The sequence below is a fragment of the Leptinotarsa decemlineata genome, unplaced genomic scaffold (genome assembly GCF_025532065.1).
Source record: "Leptinotarsa decemlineata unplaced genomic scaffold, Ldec_3_MD MMD2_tig00078346_RagTag_RagTag, whole genome shotgun sequence".
NCBI classification, from domain to species: Eukaryota; Metazoa; Arthropoda; class Insecta; order Coleoptera; family Chrysomelidae; genus Leptinotarsa; species Leptinotarsa decemlineata.
In genome coordinates this window covers 920499-943664 of record NW_027412724.1, presented here as the reverse complement: position 1 = coordinate 943664, position 23166 = coordinate 920499, and the positions used below count along the sequence as shown (strand labels likewise).

At 32.7% G+C, this 23166-nt stretch overlaps 2 protein-coding genes across 7 annotated transcripts in view; one reads left to right on the top strand and one right to left on the bottom strand.

Moving 5' to 3' along the window:
- Wdr62 (WD repeat domain 62) overlaps positions 1-5027 on the top strand; it is a 172354-nt gene extending 167327 nt beyond the window's left edge. For all 6 annotated transcript variants that reach the window (XM_074185644.1, XM_074185643.1, XM_074185638.1 and 3 more), the window contains one exon: positions 3693-5027. In XM_074185644.1, the coding sequence (XP_074041745.1) occupies positions 3693-4051 (359 nt within the window). In that variant the 3' untranslated portion in view covers positions 4052-5027. The remainder of the gene's footprint in view (positions 1-3692) is intronic.
- A 1136-nt stretch (positions 5028-6163) lies between these two features.
- Positions 6164-17794, bottom strand: LOC111510192 (ATP synthase subunit C lysine N-methyltransferase). Its single transcript, XM_074185648.1, has 4 exons — positions 17451-17794; positions 17217-17396; positions 10313-10494; positions 6164-6435 (listed from the first exon to the last, which is right to left on the bottom strand). The coding sequence occupies exons 1-4, from the start codon at positions 17545-17547 to the stop codon at positions 6286-6288; spliced, it is 609 nt and encodes a 202-aa protein (XP_074041749.1). The 5' UTR covers positions 17548-17794; the 3' UTR covers positions 6164-6285.
- Between the last annotated feature and the right edge of the window lie 5372 nt (positions 17795-23166).

Below are 23166 nucleotides of genomic sequence, written 5' to 3'. Positions count from 1 at the left end.
ACTATTTTTAATGGAGATGCGTAAACAGTGTAGGAAATTTAGGCAGTGTATGTACCAAAATATTGATTTACGTTGAATTTTAAATCAATGAAGATATACATGTTTGGAAAAATGGTCTGATTTTTTTCATAAGAAAACGTTCCTAAAAAGTTTAATCCAAGATGAACTGTTTTCAACCTTGAAGAGACGGGCCATTTTAGTTTACCACGTACTTCTCACATAATCTTACTGTTATGTGATTATTCCAAAACATATTTTGCTCTGTCCAACTCAACACCCAACAAATCATTGTCAAGAGTCGTTGATTCATAATAGAAAAAGAATTCCAATGTGTATTCCTGAGACAGCTTAATAATGCCAGTATGAATCTTGAGGTAAAACAGAACTGGTGACAATGGTGTCCAAAGATGCATCAATGGTGACTTGTAGACGATCTTTGGGACAGGGAAAAAGTTATAGATAAAAACTGAGATGTGAGATGTATATCATAAAATTGACGTTTACTCACTGAGCCTTCATATAGAACCCTTTGGAAATCTGTGACTATCGATTGCATTATTCCAAGTGGATGACATGTTGAAAGAAATATCCTATTGATTTTTTCTTACACTCTCTACAAACTGAAGGACCCTCAAATATTTTAGGATACATCGTTTTACAGCTTTTTCTTTAATCCATGATATCACTGAATGTAAAGCTATATCCTGTAGATATTCTCAAGACTGGACACCAGAAGTCTGCCAGAAGTTGGACACAGTCAGCCAGAAGTTGGACACAGTAGTGATAAACTCAGAAAAATTACGAAGCTATCAACTTAACATTGTCTATTTAGAGATCAGAACAAAATAGCTGTATAACGCTCTAGGCAAAATAACAAAGGAACAGAAACCGCTCGTCATGTTTTATGTGTGTGAGAGATACTGGATCATGAGTGACAAGTCATCCAAATCATTTTTAGGAAAATATGACAAACATCAAATACAGGATCTCTACAGACTAGTACAGGAAACAAGATTGTGACAATATGAAAGGAAAACACAATAAGATCACAAGGCTGCAGTATCTTCCGTAGAATAGGAATAAATCTGTTTGAAAAAAAATCTGTTTAAAATCTGTTTTTTTCGTTAATCAGCTGTCGCCCGCATACGAACGACAACTCTCAGAAGTTGAGAAACTTGTGCGAGCTAAGGTCTAACGAGATCTTACCTTTTAACGTGTAATTCCTAACACGGTGGATGAATAAGTTATACAGTTCACAAGTAGAGGCGTTTTCTGGCGCTCATGTATTCAAAACGTATTTGTCTGTAATTCAAATATATTCATTCTGGCGTTGAAACGATGACGTCACATCATCTATGATTTGAAACGTATTCATGATGATTCAAAACTAGCGTGAGGTTTGTTTTGAAACGGAATTTGACGTTATTTTACGTCAGTTTTTCTTAAGGACAAAACACAAGGACTATTGGAAAATCCTTAAGGCGCTCAGGGTCCCGGTCCGAAAGTATCGATTTACATTGGATTTGAATTGCTGGAGATTAAATCCATTTGAAAAAACGTTCCCAGGAAGTTTATTCCACATAAATGCAGTTCTCCAGATGAAAGAGTTCCCCAAAAAGTGAAGTTCGAGGTGTACTGAGTTGAACCTCAAAATGATGAGCAGCCACAGTCCGTGGCTGCCCTTGGTGGAATCAAATGTGCCAAACCACTTGAACACTTTCCGTGACAGTATCGATAGAAAACAAATAAATCTCCAATCTTTCTTCAAAGTTACAGGCTATCAAGGTTGCACGTGATGTTCGCGTCTACAATTAGGCGGATGGCTCTTTTCTGTATAGAATCCAGCAACTTCAGGGTATGTTTGGGAGAAGACCTCCATACATGATAACAATACTCCAAAAAAAGTCTATCTGAGCTTTATAAAGCACCAAAATTTGCTGAGGTGCGTACAGTTTTCTTGTTCGGAACAGTGTTTCAAGCTTTTGAAAAGCAGCCTTTGCAATTTCAGCGACATGATTGTCTCAAGACATATTGGTGTCCATTTAAACCAACAACAAACTTATCGAAGCAGAAAGCGGAATTGTCTGACCTGACATTATTATATCCGGTTCGGAGACATTTATCTTCTTGGAGAAAACCGATGCCTAGGTTTTTGTGGCATTGAATTGAACCTGGTTACTTTCACCCCAATTCGAAAAATCACTTCTAGATGCTCATTTAGATATGCAACCTCCTGCTGCCGGTGAAGATGTGCCTCCATAGCCGATGTCCTAGAATCCAAATGGAATGACGAGTCAAGTGTGCTTTCGTCAGCAAAGCAATACATTGGATTCTTGCTTTTTTTCAATGAGTCGTTGATATACAATAAAGAGAGGGTTGGAGACAATATGGATCCCTGGGCAACACCAGCGTTGATGGTGAAAGTATTCGAGAGATCCATCAATGGCCACTTGCAGGGAATGTTTTTTCAGGAAGCTAAAAAGCCATACACAGAAATTATCCGACAAACCATAGCATCAAAGCTCTTGACTCTCCATGTTTCTCGATTGCGTTATCACAAATATGGTTGACATACGATAGAAGGTCGCCTGTTGATCTTTGTTTCCAAAAGCCATATTGATGATCATTGTCAGTTTCTGTTTTATTTTGATCGTTATAGTTTATGAAGTTCTGAAATTTTGTATCAAATATGTTGAAAGGATGTACAAAATAAAGCTGCAGAATTATTACTTGCACAAATGCGATTCTAGATGAGGTTGGAGAAAATTGAAAAAATTGTTTTTATTGTTGAATTTGACATCTGACACAAATTGAATCACTCCGTTCTGGCGAATCTCATTATTAATGACGTCACGACGAATCGTTTTTGAATACACGCTCGAATACGATTAAACGCCAGAAAACACCTTAGACAAAACGATAAATTAGAAAGCCTACTCTCTCTAATGTGTTCACACGCCCTGCAGTGGGAGGTGTTAGAATACACTCGCCTTTCACCCAAGGAGACATGTCGCCTCATCCTAAGGGGTGTTCCCCTGAACAGGTCTTACAAATACCCTGTGTCTACAGAGGAGGTGGACGTCGACTAAGAGACCCCTACTATCCTCCCTATCATGAATGAATCACGAGAAAGAGCTCCTCTTTTCTTCAGCTTTTGAAGTTTACAGAGATGGAGGGTGATCAAACGACTCCAACTCTTAAACAAACCTTGGAGGGAATTATTCTTCACTAGGAAATTCACGCCCTGGTAGCAGGGCGTGGGCCTGCCCCACCGCGAACCAAGCTAAACAGCCTACAAAACACAGGTTCATTGACACATTGTTAAGAACTTCGATTTTATTTTGTCGGCACAGAAAGTTTAGTTTTTTCGAAATTTGTTTTACTGTCCAAAAGTCTGCATTTATGATTTCTTTAATTTATCGGGACTGAAAGAATTAAATTACTGATTTATTATTCATTATAATCATATTCAAGAAAATGGTTTCCATGTATTTATATTTATAAACCAAATCAAATAATTTCAACTTGAAATTCAGTCAATATTCTTTTATTTCGTTAGATTTTAATAATTGTTTTTATGTTGCCTTTTTGTGTTCTATTCATGTTCATCGTTGCAAGGTGTTATAATTAAATTATCATCTTATGTTCATATTGTCAGTTCCAATTTTCTTATCGTAGTCTCCTCATTTTAGTATCAAATCAGCTCTGCGATGATCTGGTGGACCAGCTTACAAATACTGCAGAAAATGTAGTGAAGCTTTATGACAGGTTAAATGAAGGTGAAGACAGCAGTGAATCTCAAATTGAAAGGCTCGACAGGGTGAAGATGTCGATGATTCGTACCCATAAAATTCTCCATGACTGTATATTTAAGGAATTGAAACAAAATAATGGAAGCATTGATGTTAATCAAACAGATACTGTCAAGAAACTAAATGATTTGGTATCTAAAGGTCCGAGTGGACCTAACTCTGTTATATCAATAATGGAACAGTACTCTGATATATTGTTAGATATGGTTCAACAGAAAATACATAATGCCAATATTTGATATTCATTGAGCGTTAACTTTGAGTTAATGTGTTAACCTGTGATTTTTTTTATAATTTTTTAGTGTATATTTTTATTTCTAAGTTTGAATACTTTTAAGAAACTTTTTAACATGTTTGTTTTCTCTTTTTATTGTTTTTGTGTGTTGATTTTGTAATGAATTAGGAAGGCATTTAGCCTTGAAATGAGAGCATTCCAAAAAACATGGCTGTTGAGAGTGACTTGTACTGATGATGAAAGTGAGCCAAAAAATTATACATGGATATTGCAAGCCATGTTTTTAGCGCCAAATTAGATGTTAGTAAATGAAAGGAATTTTGATGTAAATGTGGAATTGTTAATTTGTGCTTCCCTATCAAAGTACATACTAATATTTTTTTGTAAATTTACAGTGATGCATATAGTGTAAAATGATTATGTTGAAACAATGATGAGAATAATTTTTTTATGTATAGTATATATTATTTAATATCTAACGTTTAAACAGTGTTTTTATTAACGTTTTTAGCATATGCAATATGTCAATTTTTAATGTAAGCTCATAATGTACACTAAAATTTGTAACCCTCAGACTGTATTAATTGATTGTAATTTCATATTAAATTGGTACCTCATTAAACTTTCAGATTTTTCATCTGTAATAAACACATCTTCTTCTGTTTGATATTAAAACATTGACTATGACGTAAAATATAATACTTCATTAAAGAAATTACTGAATGAACATCTAATGTTAAAAACATTATAGTCATGACTCTCCAGTTTGATTTAATCAAGGAGTTGCAGAATGGTAGAACCATAAATGAACTGTTTTTCAATTCAATTGAAAGGAAGTTGTTTACTTTTATAAATACTGAGTCATTTTAAGAAATCCGTAGATTGTTTCTCCACCGATTCTAATAATCTGTAAAGTCATGAAATCGTTCAGCATAGAGTGATGCACAAATATTATATACAAATAAAAATAATTGAAATAATTTAAGATCTTTCAAATCAAAAATTTGTAATAGTTCTGATGAAGTCATTTGCCAGTAAAACATCCTTCCTCTAGTTGAAATAATATTTGAATTTGAATAATTTCCATAGACAATATCAATGCAAGATTATATCTGTTTTATTGAAAATATATTTCATTCAGTCTATCAATATTTTATATATAACCCTCTCATCTACGTATATCCTGAAGACGTAAAAATCCATTATGCTCCTTAAAATAAAATGTTTGTATATGTCTGCGATTCTCGAATTAGGTATAACCAATCAATTTTTGGTGTTTCTCTCCACACTGCATTTGAACATTAGTTTGAATAGTAAAGGAATAAATAACTCGCTTCAAAATATCAAATAATGAAAATTTTCATATTATTTTAATTCACTTGTATTGAAGACATGAGGTTTACATGTTGTTGCAATAAAGTAATTGGGCAAGTACACTTACTGTGTCAAAACCATTGTATTTTTAGTTGTAAGTAGAACAAATAAAATAATTGTATTGTGCCGAAATGATATCTGAAGTATAAGTAAGAGTGTTTCGAGTTCTACTTTTGAGCCCATCGATAAAATACTTGAATAATAAGTGTGAGACTTATTCACAGAACTCGATTCTAATAAATATGAATTTAAAATGGATGAGAAAATGGTCAATAATGAATGTTTTTCGGGGAAAGTACTTCAAACACTGCAACAAAAATTTAGACCTATAGCTATAATTAATTATCTAATTTCTTTTTCATATTTCATACTGAAACCTCTGGCGTAAAATGAATCTATTGAAAACACTTTCCCAACACATTATGACTTTAATTTAAATAAATAAAAAAGGTAGTCTAGCATAGAAACAATAACAAATAGTAGTTAGGTAACACTAATTGGTAGTATTTAAGTACTAGTAACAGGTAATAGTTAGGCCACTAGCATATATAAAAACACTAACATACAAGTGAAATTTAGTCAAATGATCTCTTGAAGGCGCTAACTTAGTTAGCGAAACGCGCGTCGAGAGACCGTAATTTTGTTCTGGTGTTGAGAAAATGTTGTCAATAATGTCCAACTTCTTAGTTAAATCTACAAAACGCTTTGTATATGCATATAAGGATGATGAAAAAACATTCAATGCATTTCCGTGATATATTGAAAAAGTTCAGTTCATCTATTTCCACAAACTAATTTTGTAAATCATTGAAAATATATTTAACAAAATCTGATAGGAATAATTCTCTAATTCCCAATGAATTGTCAAAACTTTTTACGGTCATAGATCCATACTTTGTCAATTCCATGTCCTAAGGTCCTGATGGGGGTCCAATTTGGTAATGGAAAACGACAAGCAATAATGTAACAATTTTCTTTACACTCGCTCTGGAATTTTTTCTCTAAGTCGTTCATCTGTAAAAGTATTGAAAAATATTCATACACCTTGACGAAAAAAATAGATTCAACAATCATTTGAAAATTTGACATGATTTGAAAAATAATTCGTAATAACTTCTTACATCAAAAAAGTATATGTGTATACCAGGTGGCTAATATTTAATTGCACACTATTGCTGTATCAGTAACAATAGACGATTCGATGTTGGCTAATAATAATAATAATTGTAATTTATTGAACAAAATTACAATATTGTTCAATTGGCTATCGACCGAAGTCCTTCCGCCCATGTTAGTTAAATTAGAATATCAACTTTCTTTTTTTTTCCAATTCTTTCTCTCAGTTGTCTGGATTTCTCAACATAGCATTGCATTTTAAAACGTAAGTTTTTTTGATGTTGGTTAAATTAGACAAAAAACTTACGTTTTAGAATGCAATGAAACTATGTTGGGAAATCCAGAAAACTGAGAGAAAGAATTGAAAAAAAAAAAAGAAAGTTGATATTGTTTTAAACAACCACTTTTCCCAATCACCAGTATTTCAATATACAAGAAGAGTATTGCATTCTGTTTATTGGGAAAATTGCTTGTTTTGGATTTATTCCACGCCAGAGGTTTCAGTTTTACCTTTTATTTTATCGTTGACATTGATTTTTCTGCTTTGGTATTTTTATTATACAAAATATTTTTGATTGAACCTGATGTAGGCTACAATATGTACTCATTTCCTATATGTTTCGTTTACTCATGACCATCCATCCTCATACATTTTTTTATAGCAAATTCAGATGCCTCTTTCCATTCTACTTTTCTCAATGCATAGCAAGTTACTCGATATCTCTTCAAACTCGAATTAAGTAATAAATTATTTTTTCGTGTTGTGTTTCTTCATTCAGAAAAAAGTATTAATGTCCAAAATTTTAGGTAGAATCTCTGATGCAATGGACAATAAAAATTGAAGGAAATGATAACTTGATTAACTTGGTAATAATATGTTGTCTAATAAACGAGTTAGGACTTTCTCGAGAATTCAGAGTTTATTAAAATTTTGACATTTATCCTAGTACAATTGATTTTTGTATACTTATTAAATGCTTTCATTTCGGTTTTTCACATTGTAGTAACCTATCAAGTACTTACCTAGATATTGAATTGATATTGAATTGTAATATTTTTTATAGAGTGAAACGTCGAGAAAAAAAGTTATCAAGTGATACCTAGATAAATGCAGGATTGAGAGAAGTATCATAATTTGTTAGAAAAAAATACATGCCGTATTTACAATAATGGTCAGGGCGGCCGTAAGTTATAGAAACGTCATATGAAAAATAAAATAGGTGCACATTGTAGCTTTCATGAACTTCAATTAAAAACCTATATACATTTTTTCATATTTTGTATAAAAAAGACACCAAAGCAGAAAAATAAAAATCAACTATTAAATTTTTTTCAGGACAGCTCACGATAGTCTAGACTGCTCAACATGATTCCATTGTATTAAAAAAAGTGCATTTTTTCATTAATTTGAGCGGCATTGTATCTTCTGCCGTTACCACCACCCGAAATATACTGAAAGAAGTTGAGGAGTGTGCTTGATCTAAATCACGACAATAAAAAACTAGCAATACATCAGCGTGGTGTATACAAGTGTAAATATGAACAATACTTGGTTGCAGAAACAACACAAACACACGGAGTCGCCAAAAGGAGGCAACCACATATCTGTGTTTTCAGTCATGCAGGCAGCTATGGCTGTCTACGTGGATATTTTAGTTGTTTCCTTGGAATGTCCGCGGTTTGCCATTCTTTGAGTATATATATATATATATATATATATATATATATATATATATATATATATATATATATATATATATATATTACAATGTAGGTTTTCACTGATGGTAGAATATGATGTGTTGTTTTTCCGGGTGTTCATCCGTTCACCTCTCGAAGCAAACCCACTTATGAATTTACAGTAATAGTAAATTGCAATAATCATTAACAAATTGAGGTAAAAAAAAATGACATTCAGTTATTCGTTCATAACTCAAAAACTATCAAAAATTGAGGAATTGAAAATAGATTTTAACAGAGGAGGAATTATTCAATTACATAGTTCCAAACCCTACCACGTAGGGTTTCGAGTCAGTATAAAGTATTTAAATTTCAAGCATTTTTTTTTATTGAAATGCCTAACATTTACATGCATATTTATATATTATACGATTTTCTGTGACATAAATTCAATTACAATTTGATTAATCAGCTTAATACTGGAAAAAAATTCTACAGTCACAGTTTTTAGATGAAATCTGATTCCGAAGAATTCTTCGGGATCTGATTTTACCTAAAAGAGGGTAAAAACACGTGATCCTGAGAAAGTATAGTTGTGTGAATATTTCAGCATTTTGAAACATTAATGAGATAACAAGTTGGGTATGAAATAAGATATAACAGTCTCTGTCTTACTCTGAGTATACGACTCTTCAATGATTCCCACTGATTACCAATATTCAGTAAACACTGTCGGAAGAGCTATCCACTGTAGTTCGAATCGCAAGAGTGTATGCGGAGGACTTACAGCTGTGAGTTTGTCAACAAGTATACACCCGGATGAGGCAAAAACCGTAGTTTGGGAGGAAGACCCAGAGATATCAACATGCATACAAAATTTTAAAAATTGTGTTTCAATTCAAGGCATTTCCACCATAAATGGAAAGCAAATGTCACATATACGCGGCTAAAATCATCATATACGCACTCCTTCTGGTGGAAGACTTATTGCTGCGTTTCCTGTGGAGGACCTATATATAGCGGGATGTATGTATATATATATATATATATATATATATATATATATATATATATATATATATATATATATACTACCACTGTCGAAAGCGCTCGCAGATAATTAATAGAAGATATAAAGCTTCAAATCCTTTTTGTAGAATTCAATATTGAAATACTCAAAATAAAGGAAAATTAGTTGCATCAATCAAAATATATATATATATATATATATATATATATATATATATATATATATATATATATATATATATATGATGTGTTGTTTTTCCGGGTGTAACTCGAGCAGTAACTCGTCTTGATAATGCCATCTGAGATGATGGCGAAACGTCGACTATCGAATAGTACACAACGGATGAACACCCGGAAAAACAACACATCATATTCTACCATCCGTGAAAACCTACATTGTAAACAATTACATTGTAAAAAAAAAAACAACAAAATGGGAAACATCACTTATGCACGGAGTCACCAACAGATCAAACACATTCGTTTATAATTTCAGAGTAGGTTTTTATATATCCGCACCCAGAAGTAAGTGACCAACCACCTCTCAGTGAGACCCAACCCTTCTGTCAAATTACATGCCATGACGTCATACCCCATTGACAGTGAACCGCTCAAAATTTTAACATAGACATTTGAGATTTTACATACAAAATTTGAGCATTCTAGCATATGCTACTCCAGAGATATACTAATTGATGCTGTTATTGCTCATGAGTATATTTCATAACATTTTGTTGTTCTACTGCTGTTACCAAACAAATTTTATTTAGTTTAAATTATGTTATGTGACTAACAATTGTGTTATTTGACTGTATTTGTTGTATATTTTATTTTACTGTGGCATTAACATTTTCAACATAGTGCTCTACTAATGGTACATTGCACTAGCGGTTTTTACTGAATAAAGATTTGAAATATACATAGCATTTTATAAATATCTTAGACACTAATATGTGTATTAGATGATGAATAATTTTGTAATTGCTCGATATTGCCAAGTTTTAAATTGAAATATAATACTTTTTTTAATTACTTGAAAATTTAATAGTAGTTCTTTGTGACTCACCATTTGTTCAACACCAAAAATAACAATATTATCATAGGCAGATATATTGTATTTCCATAAATCTCTCTGGTAAAACTTAGTGCAGCTGGCTAGTCCATTTTTCAATGCACTCAATTTTGAATAATAAACCAACCAACGATTCAATTCTACTCCATGTGATACAAATTTGTTCTTAGCAGTCTCTGCAAAAGTTTCAATCCAATCAATACATAGACCTGATGTAACACCAAAGAGTTATCCTAACATTTAATTTATGTAGTTATATTTTTCAAATAATAAAGTATATGGTCATCCCATACATATCCCTGAGCCATTCAACTTTCTCTTTCTAAGATACACTTTGTCCTATCAACTTGAAGAATGGAACAGACGAATACTGAAATGTTGAAGTGTAACATTGGCCCTAAAATAAATCCAAATACGTTTGTTGCCCACACACCAAAACTATACTTTCTCCGCAATGAGTGTTTCACCAACAAACCAAGAGATGAACTGTGATACTAATTCCTTAATTTCAACTTCATCAATATAAATCTAATAGGATGAACTCCCACTTTTACTTTCATTCACACATTAGTAGTAACAATTACCGGGAACTTTTCAGATAAGATTTTTGTTAACTTTACTTGTGTTATAAATAATGGGCTGTTTGACGACATTTGTCACTATTTATAATTCCCATGCCACACTTTCCTATTTTCAGATCTTAGAGACGATACAGAAGTCTAGTATCATGTTTTAATATCACCAATTTAAGTAATGATATGGCCTTTCTCTACACATTTCTTATTTATGAAATATGATATGCACCACACTGTTTTTAAAACAAGTTTGAATATCTCGACTAGTGTGACCTACACTTTTTTGTCAATTCTCACATTATTGATTCATAAATCCCAGAATTCCGTTTCCATCATCTTGTTATTAGGGTTAGCTAACACTTGTTGAAGTGAACATGATGTTCTGAGACATACTTTGTTCAGTTTTTTGAAAATTCTATGAATCCCATTAGTGTATCTTGGTTGGGACTAGCTAATGACACTAAACTTCAGGATATTTTTGAAAGTCTGGAAATAGCAAATTGTGGCATGAGAATTATGAACAGCCCACTGTTTATTTTTTAAAAGCCACTCTCTAGTTTGTACTAGAGAAATCACTGGTGTGTAAAAGTGAAAATGATATAGAGATAGATATAAGTAGACAAAGGAATTAATCTAGTCTACCCCCTAAGGATGCTAACTTGATTGATGAAATGTGCATTGAGAAGAGGATTATAGTCATTTCCCTTGAAACAAGAATTACTGTTTGTAAAAGTATTATTCAGCATCATTTAAACTATTGTGTGAATAAATTAGAGCAACTACCAAAACTTCAGAATTGAGAAATGCAAATAACTTGAAATGCAATCGTTATACACAAATTAGTAATATGTAACATTGGGTAGGTTCAATGTGATTCAATGTTTTAAGTTTTCAATGATTTTCATCAACAAATAGCATCACCATATGTATATGACTCTGTTACATTCAAAAAAGAAGTTAACGAACAAATTACTCTAAATAGGAATGGATTACATTTTTTACAGATGTTATATTTCCTACTCAAATTCATACAAAAAAAGAATACTTCAATAATATTTGTGTACTGGTAATCAAATGTAGAAAAGTATTTAGCTTGCACAAGTTTTGAATTCACAGAATTGCTATTTGTATGGGAACAACAGCAAAGAACATGTAAAGAAGTTATTGCCTAGTGAAAGGAATTTAAAAAATGAAAAATATTTTGTTGTTCATTTCGCACAAAATTCTAGTTCCAGATATCATGCCACAAAAAACCAACAATTTCACCTTCCAAAGTTCTTTTTCTTAATAACTTCTTTTCTACATGTTTGCATATCTCTTCAATGTCTTTCTTATCGCGTAAGTCCGAAAAATATAAAAGATGCTAAATATTTCAATTTTAAATATTTCTATCCAATTGCCATTGAAACATTTGGTAGCGTTGGTTCCTTTGCTTCCGATTTTTTCAGGGATATTGGTCGAAAAATAATTACAGTAACAGGCGATTCTAGAGCAAGATCATTTCTAATACAACAAATCAGCATTGCAATTCAGAGAGGAAATGCTGCATCAATCCTTTGCACTATTTCTCCTTCTCAAAGTCTTGATGAAATTTTCTTTAGCCCACAAAACTGGTCCGATATAACTAAGTTTCCTGATACTATAGATTTCTCCCCAGCTTCTTCTGTTAAAAATTATCCAAACGTTAATGAGAGTAAATCAGACTTCAGTTCTAAAAAAAATTGTGGAAGAAGACTAAACAGGCAAACTCAACACTAACAATTTCAACATCATCATGAAAGGACAAATGTAGAAGAGAAAAAATGTTCAAACCCAGGAAATTTTTGCTGTGATTCAACAAACAGCCGAATCTGCACCTTTTGCCTACTACCCGCACTCTGTGATCTTCCCGACGATGAACCACCATCATCCGCCTATGTCTGAACCTGTCAACAATTTCGACGAAGTCGCTATTGACCAGGACGCCGAAAATGAGTTCAACGACAATCTTCCCATATGCCCCTTCAAGCTCTCCAGAAGATCCCACCAGTTCGTAGATTCAGATCTATCTATATACAGTGTCACCATTAAAGTGCGCATTATATGGGAAACTTTTTTTTCGAAAAGTTTCAATTAAGTTTAACTTCGGCACTTGTTTGTGCTTTAAATTTAACTTAAAATGATGCGGCCAACTGCGACCCATTGACGTTCAGTGTTTGTCAAATTCAACTTTTTTTTTTAATTGAAAAAGTGCATTTCTAGATCGAATTTAAGAAAAAGTTACTTGAAAAAGTTGTGTCTACGGCAATTTTATATCCATATGCCAAATTTTATGCAACTAGGATAAAGTTAACGTTTTGCTTATTTTTGACAGATATTCCCTTTATTTTAAAAAACAAGTTCGGTTAATTGTCATCAATTCGTGTATACATAAACTCATCATGGAATTTAACTTTTCTGATACATTTTTACTCATACGGACATTTTTAGAGAGAAATTAAAAATTTGCTATAAAAATTTTAACATGGCTGGTGCAAAGTTTCAACCACTTGGCTATTTTCTTAAACAAACCTTTGATTTCGAAAAAACAGAGGCAACTAACTAACTAACTAAATAAAAATGCAAATAATTTCGATACTACTATTATTATTATTATAAATTTTAAACAGCAATAATATTATAGAAAATACAAATGGGTACAAAAAATTACTTATTGATCTAAATGAGGTTGTCAAACACTTACAGCCTGCATTTCAGTATGTCGTCCTCCACGTTCAATACAAATTATGGTCCTTCTACTGACATCTGTAACTGCATTTTCAATAAATCGTGGATTTATATTTGCACAGCACTCGCGAATCGTATTTTCCAGATGTTGTATGTCAGTAAATGGTCTACTTCGGTACACTTTTTGTTTCAGGTAACCCCACAAGGAAAAGTCTAAAGGCGTCAAGTCGGGTGATCTAAGTAGCCAATAATGTTCCCAGTTACGTCCAATAACTTTGCCTCTGAACATTTGTTGGAGCGACTGTTTTACAGCAACCGTGTGATGTATTGGTGCGCCATCAAGCTGATACCATAGGTCGTATTTAATATTTAAAGGCATATTATCTAAAACTTCACTAACCTCATTATTTAAAAGGTTGAGATAACCGACGGATGATAAATTTTCCCTAAAGAAAAATGGCCCAATTATTTGGTCATTACCATACATTAGTTTTAAAGGAATACTGATCACCACATTCAACTGAAAAATTGGGATTTTCTTGGGCCCACCATCGACAATTTTGAGAACTTACCGTTCCATTTGAAGAGAACGTTGCCTCATCTGTCCATAAAAGTATTATTATTAAAAGTTTCCGCCCTAATTAGTGTTTATAAATAATCTGTAAATACTGAATATTGAAATTTTAATGTAATTTCAACTCTAGTATTTTTATTAATACTTATTGCCGTTTTTGAGTTGTGTCTGCTTTTTCAAAATTGAAGGTACTGACGTTTGTTTAAGAAAATAGCCAAGTGATTGAAACTTTGCACCAGTCATGTTAAAATTTTTATAGCACATTTTTAATTTCTCTCTAAAAATGTCCGTATGAGTAAAAATTTATCATAAAAGTTAAACTCCATGATGACTTTGTTATGTATACATGAATTGATGACAATTAACCGAACTTGTTTTTTAAAATGAAGGGGGATACCTGTCAAAAATAAGCAAAACGTTAACTTTATCCTAGTTGCATAAAATTTGGCATATGGATATAAAATTGCCTTAGACACAACTTTTTCAAGTAACTTTTTCTTAAATTCGATCTAGAAATGCACTTTTTCAATTTTTTTCAAAAAAAAAAGTTGAATTTGACAAACACTGAACGTCAGTGGGTCGCAGTTGGCCGCATCATTTCAAGTTAAATTTAAAGCACAAACAAGTGCCGAAGTTTGACTTCATTGAAACTTTTCGAAAAAAAAGTTTCCCATATGGTGCGCACTTTATGGTGACACTGTATATGATCGACGGTAGGGCAGTGAACTTGCAGCCAAGGGGTCTGCTTAGTCAAAACAATTACTGTTATATCAACTCGATTTTGCAAGCCCTGATCGCATGTCCACCACTCTACAAATTACTAAACAGTCTGAGTAAAAACAACTCTTCGATCTAGAGAATGACATCTATCCCGGTTATATTTGGAATGTGCCGTTTTGTGGAACAGTTTGTTCACCTACCTTTCTACATTTTGACGAAAGACGGGAGTAGATAAAAATTCCAAGAATGACCAAAATGTTTCAATCAACACTGGCATCCCATTCGGTCCGACGTGGATTTATAAAATGTTGCATAACATGCGGACTGACTGGATCGATGGTAGACAACAAGATGCAGAAGAGTTTTCAGGTTTTCTTTTGAATGGACTCAATGATGAAATGTTTGAGCTAAATGAGTTGGTTAAATATTATATTGAAGATGAAAAACCTCTCATTGACTCTGCTTTGAGCAATGATTCAAATAATGTATGGAACATAATGGAATCGAAAAATAAAGGACATCCAACCAGAAGGATCGACTTTACCAGTACACCGATAAGTGACATCTTTGGGAGGCAACTAAAGTCGAGCATTCATCGCAACGGGGGCCACATTACTGAGAATATCCAGTCTTTCCTTACCCTGCCACTCAACATTGAGAAAGTGAAGACTGTCCTAGAAGCGCTTAAGGTACTCGTCTCCAAGAACAATTTAGAGGAAGTGACTTCGTCGAAAACAAACGAGGAGGTCGAAGCGAAGGAGCAAATTACGCTCTGCAAACTTTACGTTATCCTTATTTTGCATCTGAAAATTTTCGAATACAGCCACGACCGTTGCACGAAGATTATCAAGGCTTTTGATTATGAATTCGACTTGAAGATTGATTCGACTTTGGTATCATCGGAAACACAACCTCTAACAGAGAAGCAATACAAGCTATTCGCCGTCGTTTACCACGAAGACAAAAATGCTAACATTGCACACGACGTGACCGATGATTTCCACGTCGGCTACAACTGCTGGATTAGATACGACGATTCTTCGGTCAAGACTGCAAAAAGAAGACGTATTGAAACCCCAGGGAATACGAGTTCTTTATTTGCTGTTCTACAGGAAAAGCAATATGATCCTTTCTAAATAAGGTTGCTGCTTTTACGTAGAGTTCAGCGTCTGGAATCTTACGGAATTTCTCTTTTTAGTTTTTAATGAATTTGATATTTTTTGGTTTCAATGATTTATTCTTTCATTAGTGATAGGTATTGTCCAATTTTTACTGATGTATGTATTTCATTTATATATTATATTAATTTTGAAAAAATAAAAATGATATGAATTTTCCGATTTTAGAAATATCGATGTACAAGGATCACCTGTATTGCCGAATATCATTACCATCTAACACAATTTAAGAGCATTTGAAGGAAAAACCCTGAATGAAAACACAATTTTAAAAAATTGGCTTGCTTTCAGTGTAACCAATTTCTCTAGTTACTGAATATTGATACAATGTATTTCAAATGAAACGATGTATATTTCTGTTGCTACTGTTTCAAAAACCCTATTATAGTCACCCAAAGGCCATTACCCAAAAATAATATTGTTTTCGTATTTCTATGAATATTAGCACGAATGTATACCCAACATCCAGAATTTCAAACAAAAGTTATTGAGTGACATTATTCATAATTATTGGTCAAAAAGGATGCTTATGCATTAAAGGGGATTTGTTTCAATTTTGATAAGAGACGGGTGAAACTCAATAAGAAGTTTTATTAAGGAAGACATATGAAGATTATTGAAGTCACTGGTGAAAGTGGGTCTGAGCTTCATTCCTGAAAACAGGTTTACTGTACGAGGATGGTGTTGTGATGGTTATTTTTCATTTCGGTAATACCAAGATGAATTTTATATTTTTTATGCATCAATGGAACAGTAACAACCTATTGTAATTCAAAATAACTTTTATTGAAGTATGGAACCTTTGATTTCCAACATAACCACCATTATTGAAAGAACAATGAAATTTGAATTTCACTTGTGGTTTTACTAAAAAATATATTAAAAAAATTACTGTAGTAATATAGTTTCTATAAAGTTTTGAATCGCTCGATATAAATCATTTAGCTGAAACTTAAATTTTCTTCAGATGATTGGTCTGCTGAAATCTGTTTTTCCGATAACCAAAAGTCAAAAATTGTGCGAGCTGGTGATTAACGGGGTATTACCTTTCAACATGTGATTCCTAGCATGTCAAAAGGTATAATACTCGAGGCTTACACTGTCTGTATAATAGTTTTGAAAAATGGAACATTACCAAATTATACCTAAAACGACTCTACCATCACCAGAGCCCAGATCAAGCAATGTACCAGAACGGCCTTCAAGTGCCAAAAGTATATTTTTTATTTGGTTGTTTGTAGCAGGTACATATGGTAAACAAACTTTACGCAGTGCTGGAGTTATAAAAGGAATACAAATTACGGTTACACCAAAAGCTATTCCACCTGAAAGGTAAAAAAAAGTTTATTTGGTAAGATACTTGATAATATTCAAAATACCTGTGATTCCTACTAGAAGTCTTCCAAATGAAGATACTTTTTTATGTTCATTAATCTCAGATCTATTGAGGGCGTTGAAAAATTCTGAAGAATTCATGTAGAACTGAATAAGAATATTGTCTATGAAAACGAAAATGTATTTTCTTCAGGGAAGTTATTATTCATAAATTCAATATCTTTATTCGGATTAGCAGTTTGGACGATTCTAGGACATACTTCACTTCACTCAAAGTTCTTGGCCTTTGCTTCCCTATAGGCGCATTTAGCCAGCTCGATTCATTCTAGGACATAGTTACACAGCTGATTTTTTAGAGTAGAATCGCGCACAACTTTTAGTGTCAACACTGTCAATTGTGAATTTGACTGTTCGAGGATCAAGGACAATTCAGATAATGAACACATAAAATGATTTCGAATAAACTTTAATAACTTCACGACAAAATATTGCTCAGGATTGCCTATTGCTTCAACCATTAGATACATGTAAAGCGTAAACGTTCCGAATGAACCAATATTCAAGTGGTTCACTAGTCGGTGAATTTAAGAACTCGTCTTTTGATATTTCATTTGTATCATAATGTGAGGGTAGAGGTAGTATGTTGCCAACGATGTTTCTTGTCATAAGACGAGTTCTCAAAGATGTGTTCCAAAAATGGACAGAAATATTGTTTGGTGGTACTAAAATTACCATTATGTGGTACTACCACAGATTAAATACTGTGGTACTACTGGAAAATCGGTTAGATATGAACAGTTTCTTAAAAACTGGAGAAGTAAATGTCAAAAGACTAACCCTTCATCTTCTTTTTCTTATTTTTCATTTATTGGCATTAACAACCACGGTTGTCCGACCAGTTGGTGACGAAATTCTTTTATAAAACTGAGTGTGGTTACATTTAAGTGAGCATGGGAAAAACTCATCTATGCATAATAATCTTCTCATACTAAGATCTTGTTTCACACGAGAAAGTGAATATTTTCTTAGAGGACTCAAAACTGTAAGAAATGTTCTAGTCGAAAAAAATAAAATAAAGTGATTATTATAATATTGCTTGTATAAAAGGAATGTTGTTATTATAGATTTACACATACATATACGTTATGAATCATTTGAAACGGATACCTACTATTTTACAAATTTTACTTTGAAATATTGTATGTCATGATGTTTCCTTTCAGTAAACTAAAATCAATCCAAAAGCTTACATTTGACAGGAAAGGACATATTGGTGATGTGAAGTTTGTAGAGAGATATACAGCAATTAGAATGTCTTTTCAACAAAACGACTAAAGAGCTTGACGATGCACTGAGGTCAAAAGACGCCGCTGAAAAAAATATTTCCTTCGGCTATCGTGGCAACTGAAAGATTAAAATAACCGCATATCCACATTAGACTAGCAAATCTGGGAATTATCTTCATTAATAAATTTTAAAGGAGGTGAATTAGATAGAAGTATAAATGAATTAGAGAGAAGTTTAGATCCACATGTGGATATGATGCCCTGAAATACCCAATTTGATCAAGTGAGCTGCTTCGACTATTCCACAGGTTACCTAAAATCGAAATGTCGCACGGACAAAAATTTGGTGGAAACGTTAGGAATTGGATTAGATTTTGGAGACCATACATCTATTCTATTATTATTATAGAAAAAGAGCTTTCCAGGTACAATATTCGAAGAATTAACGAATTTTATTTAATTTGAACCCATATCGCTCATAACTACAAAGACTTTCAAACCTATTTCATTTTAGTTAATAATAACATCATTGATGAATTTGAATATTTTTCAGCAGGACATGTTGAATGATGGAGATAATACGATATCGCCTGTTTCCATATAGAGTGTCTACTTCCAATCATAAAAAAAGTTGCATTCAATAGTTCCTTGAAAAATTTAGTATCATCAGGCAAGTCCTCAAAACCTCTATTATTTCATCGGTACCCCTATTGTAAAACAGATTCGCCTTGATAGCCATTTCGTCCACATTTATCTTCTTGTTGCATTGCCATGCATTCCTGCTTGTATTCATTAGAATAATGTCGTCCTTTTGTTTTTTTTTCTCAATTGTGACACTTGAATATTTATGAAATTTGCAAATTGAGCCTTATAGTCGTCTAGGGTTATATCTGCTAGAAACATCTTTAGATTTTTTCAATTTGGCCTTCCAACTGTTTTTTTATACAAGCAATTCGATATTCGAAATTTTTTAGTTCTTCTCTCAATTTCTGCTTTCTTGGAGTATCGAAAGACGAAACGGTTGATGTCTGGGATGCGAGAAGCATTCGGCAATGTTTGTTGGTGGATAAGAAAGTTCAATTGATATAGAAAGAATTCCAAGTTCTTCCGATCCGTGAGCACATTCAGTTTATAACATTGGGCGCCAGTTTTATAACGTTGGGCATCAGTTTTATAACCTGCAAAAGCCTCTAAATGTTAGGAGCAACGTTTGGAGGCTGTAATGGGGGGTTTTACTAGTGAAAAATAATGTGGTTTGCTACTTTCGGAGAGTGGGTCATGGAAAAAATAGTCTATTTTGATGCAAGCTGCAAGTAGATGAGTTAACTACAGTGATCCACTCAAATTCGCATGGGGAGATGAAAATGATCATTTGATACCCCTATGTATATATACACACACCAGAGTTTACATACATGCACTAATAAGTTGTAAGTAAATTTAATTTCAACGAATTGTCACGTTGAGGTAATTGTATTTGTTCTTCTAGAATCGTTGATAGAAAAAGCTGCTGAGGGAAGTGAATAGTTATTAGTTGTATAGCTATTTAAAAGAATGCAATTAAATCTATAAGCTTCCCTATACCTTTATAGGCAAAAAGCAGCATTCAATGTAGCCAATAAGCAAGGCAATTCACAAGCAACAAGAGGTGTGCTATTAATATAATCAAAGCAATAGAAATAATGAAAAGAGCTCGCCTGATCAAGTTGTTGCCAGCGTATTTCTTCCTCTAATGGATATTCTCTTCTACGGTACTGGTGTGTTCATAAATTATCTTTGAGATGCTGTGGTAAGTATTGCAGTTGTAATAAATTATCTTCTAGTTACCAGATACTTCTTGTAGTATCGTAACAAAGGTAACGATAAAAGCAAATCGTCAATATGTAACCAAAGAAACGTACAAAGGAAAAGGTATATATAGAGAAGGCCTGTAACAAAGTGGGGTTGTACGAACAATTATGTGCCAAGTTCTAGTTTTATTGCTAAAAGGTGTCTACTAATATACATCTCAATCAATAGTTGACAAACTAGCGTAAGACGTATCTGTAGACGGTGGTTGGCCTGAAGTGAAGTCTAGATTAGGAAAAAAGAATAATTCAAATCCCAAAACACAAAGAACACTTGAAGCACCAATTATTACAAGATAATCACAACTGAGAACTGATTGATGGTAAGTGTTCGAATGACATCTAAATGAAATTGAATATATGGAGCGTATTATTTTCAGGGTACCGAAAACTAGAAACCAATGCATCTCATGGGATTACTATTTCAAAAATTTACATTATTTCTTATTCTCCATATTTTGTTATGACAATGAATAAGCAATAAATAAATGAACATCTAGGTTGTATATGATGTTTCTAGATAGTTCAACGAATATCATGAAAAGTAAATCAACACGTAACAAGTTTTCACTGAAAACGTTATTATAAATATGAATGCATTCTTCATAGGTATGAACTGCTTAAAAACCCTTATAACGGAAAAATAAGGGAACTTTGCGATAGAAATTATATAGTGATATGTATGTAATATATTCTTCTAAGGATAAGTTGACCCTTATCACTCTCAGGTGATAAAGTTACCTCTCAAATTCAAGAAATTATCCCATTTCCAAAAGTTTTCTCGGAAATCATTCTATCCTGTGACCGATTTCGTCATTTGGATGTGAAAATACAAAATCTTCTTTGGTAACCAAGTATGAAAAAACTAAAAGTATTATTGAAAGATTGCGTTCATTATGCGTAGATTGATCTCTGCATTTTTATTTTGAGTTCAATTGCATTTTTTGATTTTTTTTAATTTATCCCCATTCGGTAAACACATTTCCATCTTTTCATAATGTGTATTACCTTCATGTGTATTAGTCTTAGTTGTATTTGCTTCAAAACGTGTTTATAATATAGAATATTCGTAAATGGTACTCGGTTAAGCATTAAGCAGAGCAGTATTGACACTGGACTTCGGACAAGACATTATTATTATATCTTTGGAGTCAACAAATTACTTTTAATATTGACAATAAATAATCCTGACACATTGAAAGAAATAATTTAGCAAAACTATTTGAAAAAAACTTGAATTTGAAAACTTATCTACAAAATACTCATATATTTTTACCTATTTTGGATCTGAAAGAAGACGAAAAAAACTTTGAGATATGTTTTTGTAATAATTATTGAAACAGTTCCTTGCGGCTCACACACATTCGCCATTAACAACACGCTTCTCCATTTTAAACAAAATATTAACTAAAACACATTCTCACAACGATGGAGCCAACAATAATCGACTGGATCAATGTAATTATCATCATGTCAATTAAAACCACGACGATGCGCAGTTTTTCCCGCCAATAGTCACTTACAATTCTGATTGTTTATTATTCTGTGGTTGTATCATCGAAATGACATAACCTTAAACTATGTTGTATGTGTATCAAGTTATCAAGTGAAGAAGATGCCAATATTTTGCACTTTTATTGTGATTTTGCGTTGGTTGTAAATCATAAATTAGAATAACCAAAAATATGGAAAAAACGGACAACGTGAAAATGAATAATGAAATATTGGCTAGCGTACAAAGAGAAGCTGAGAAAAACAATTTCAAAAGTATCGACTGGAATTTCATTCTGAAATATTCAGACAAGAGTAATTATGAAATACCTCAGTTTTATGATAGAAATGATTGGAAAATTGGAGAAACTTATCGTATGCGAATAGGAAACATCTATGATCCGTCTAAGTTTTGGATAGTTTTGAAAGAACAAGAATTAACCATATTTCAAAAATTCCTCTATAACTTTTATCAGAAATATGGGGAAACCTATAAGATACCCAAAACCAATATTAAAAGAAATCATTATTGTGTTGCGTTTTCAGACGGCGGGTACTATAGAGGATTAATAGTAAATATACCAAATTTTACAACTCTTACTGCTAAAGCAATAGTATTCTTATTTGATTTTGGTTATGTTGGAGTCATAAGAGTTGAGGATCTATATTATTTCAGTGAGAAAATGTTTGATGTTCCCCAGTTTGCTACCCGTGCTTGTTTATATGGTGTGGAACCTTATGAGAGTGATACATGGACTTTGAAGGTTGTGAAAAGGTTTGAAGACCTAATGGATAAAAAAATTGTACTTGGTCTTTTGGAAGTTACTGATCCTAGCAGAAAAATTGTATATTTACGGATTGGTGATTTGGATGACTTTAATCGAATAAGAGACATTGCCGAAATACTTATGCAAGAAAAATTACTGAAAACAGCTAAATTAAAAACTGAAATAGAAAAAGGGACAAGTAAAATGGTTCCGGAAACAAAATATCCTTTTTTATTTCCGTCCTTCGAGGCAATTGAAAGTGGACTAATGCCTTCTTCTGTTCATGTCACAGAATTACTGAAACAGTGCATAACAAGTATTATTTTATTCAAACCTTATTATAGCTACAATGGAATTAGTCTCTCTGAC

Bases quoted from the DNA above. Each gene is read 5' to 3' on its own strand.
- LOC111510192 (XM_074185648.1), bottom strand. From the start codon at position 17,547: ATGAATTCTTCAGAATTTTTCAACGCCCTCAATAGATCTGAGATTAAT. The intron at 17,397-17,450 runs GTATTTTGAATA...TTTACCTTTCAG, and splicing joins ACTTCTAGTAGGAATCACAG to GTGGAATAGCTTTTGGTGTA. The intron at 10,495-17,216 runs GTATAATTTGGT...AAACTTTTGCAG, and splicing joins TGATGGTAGAGTCGTTTTAG to AGACTGCTAAGAACAAATTT.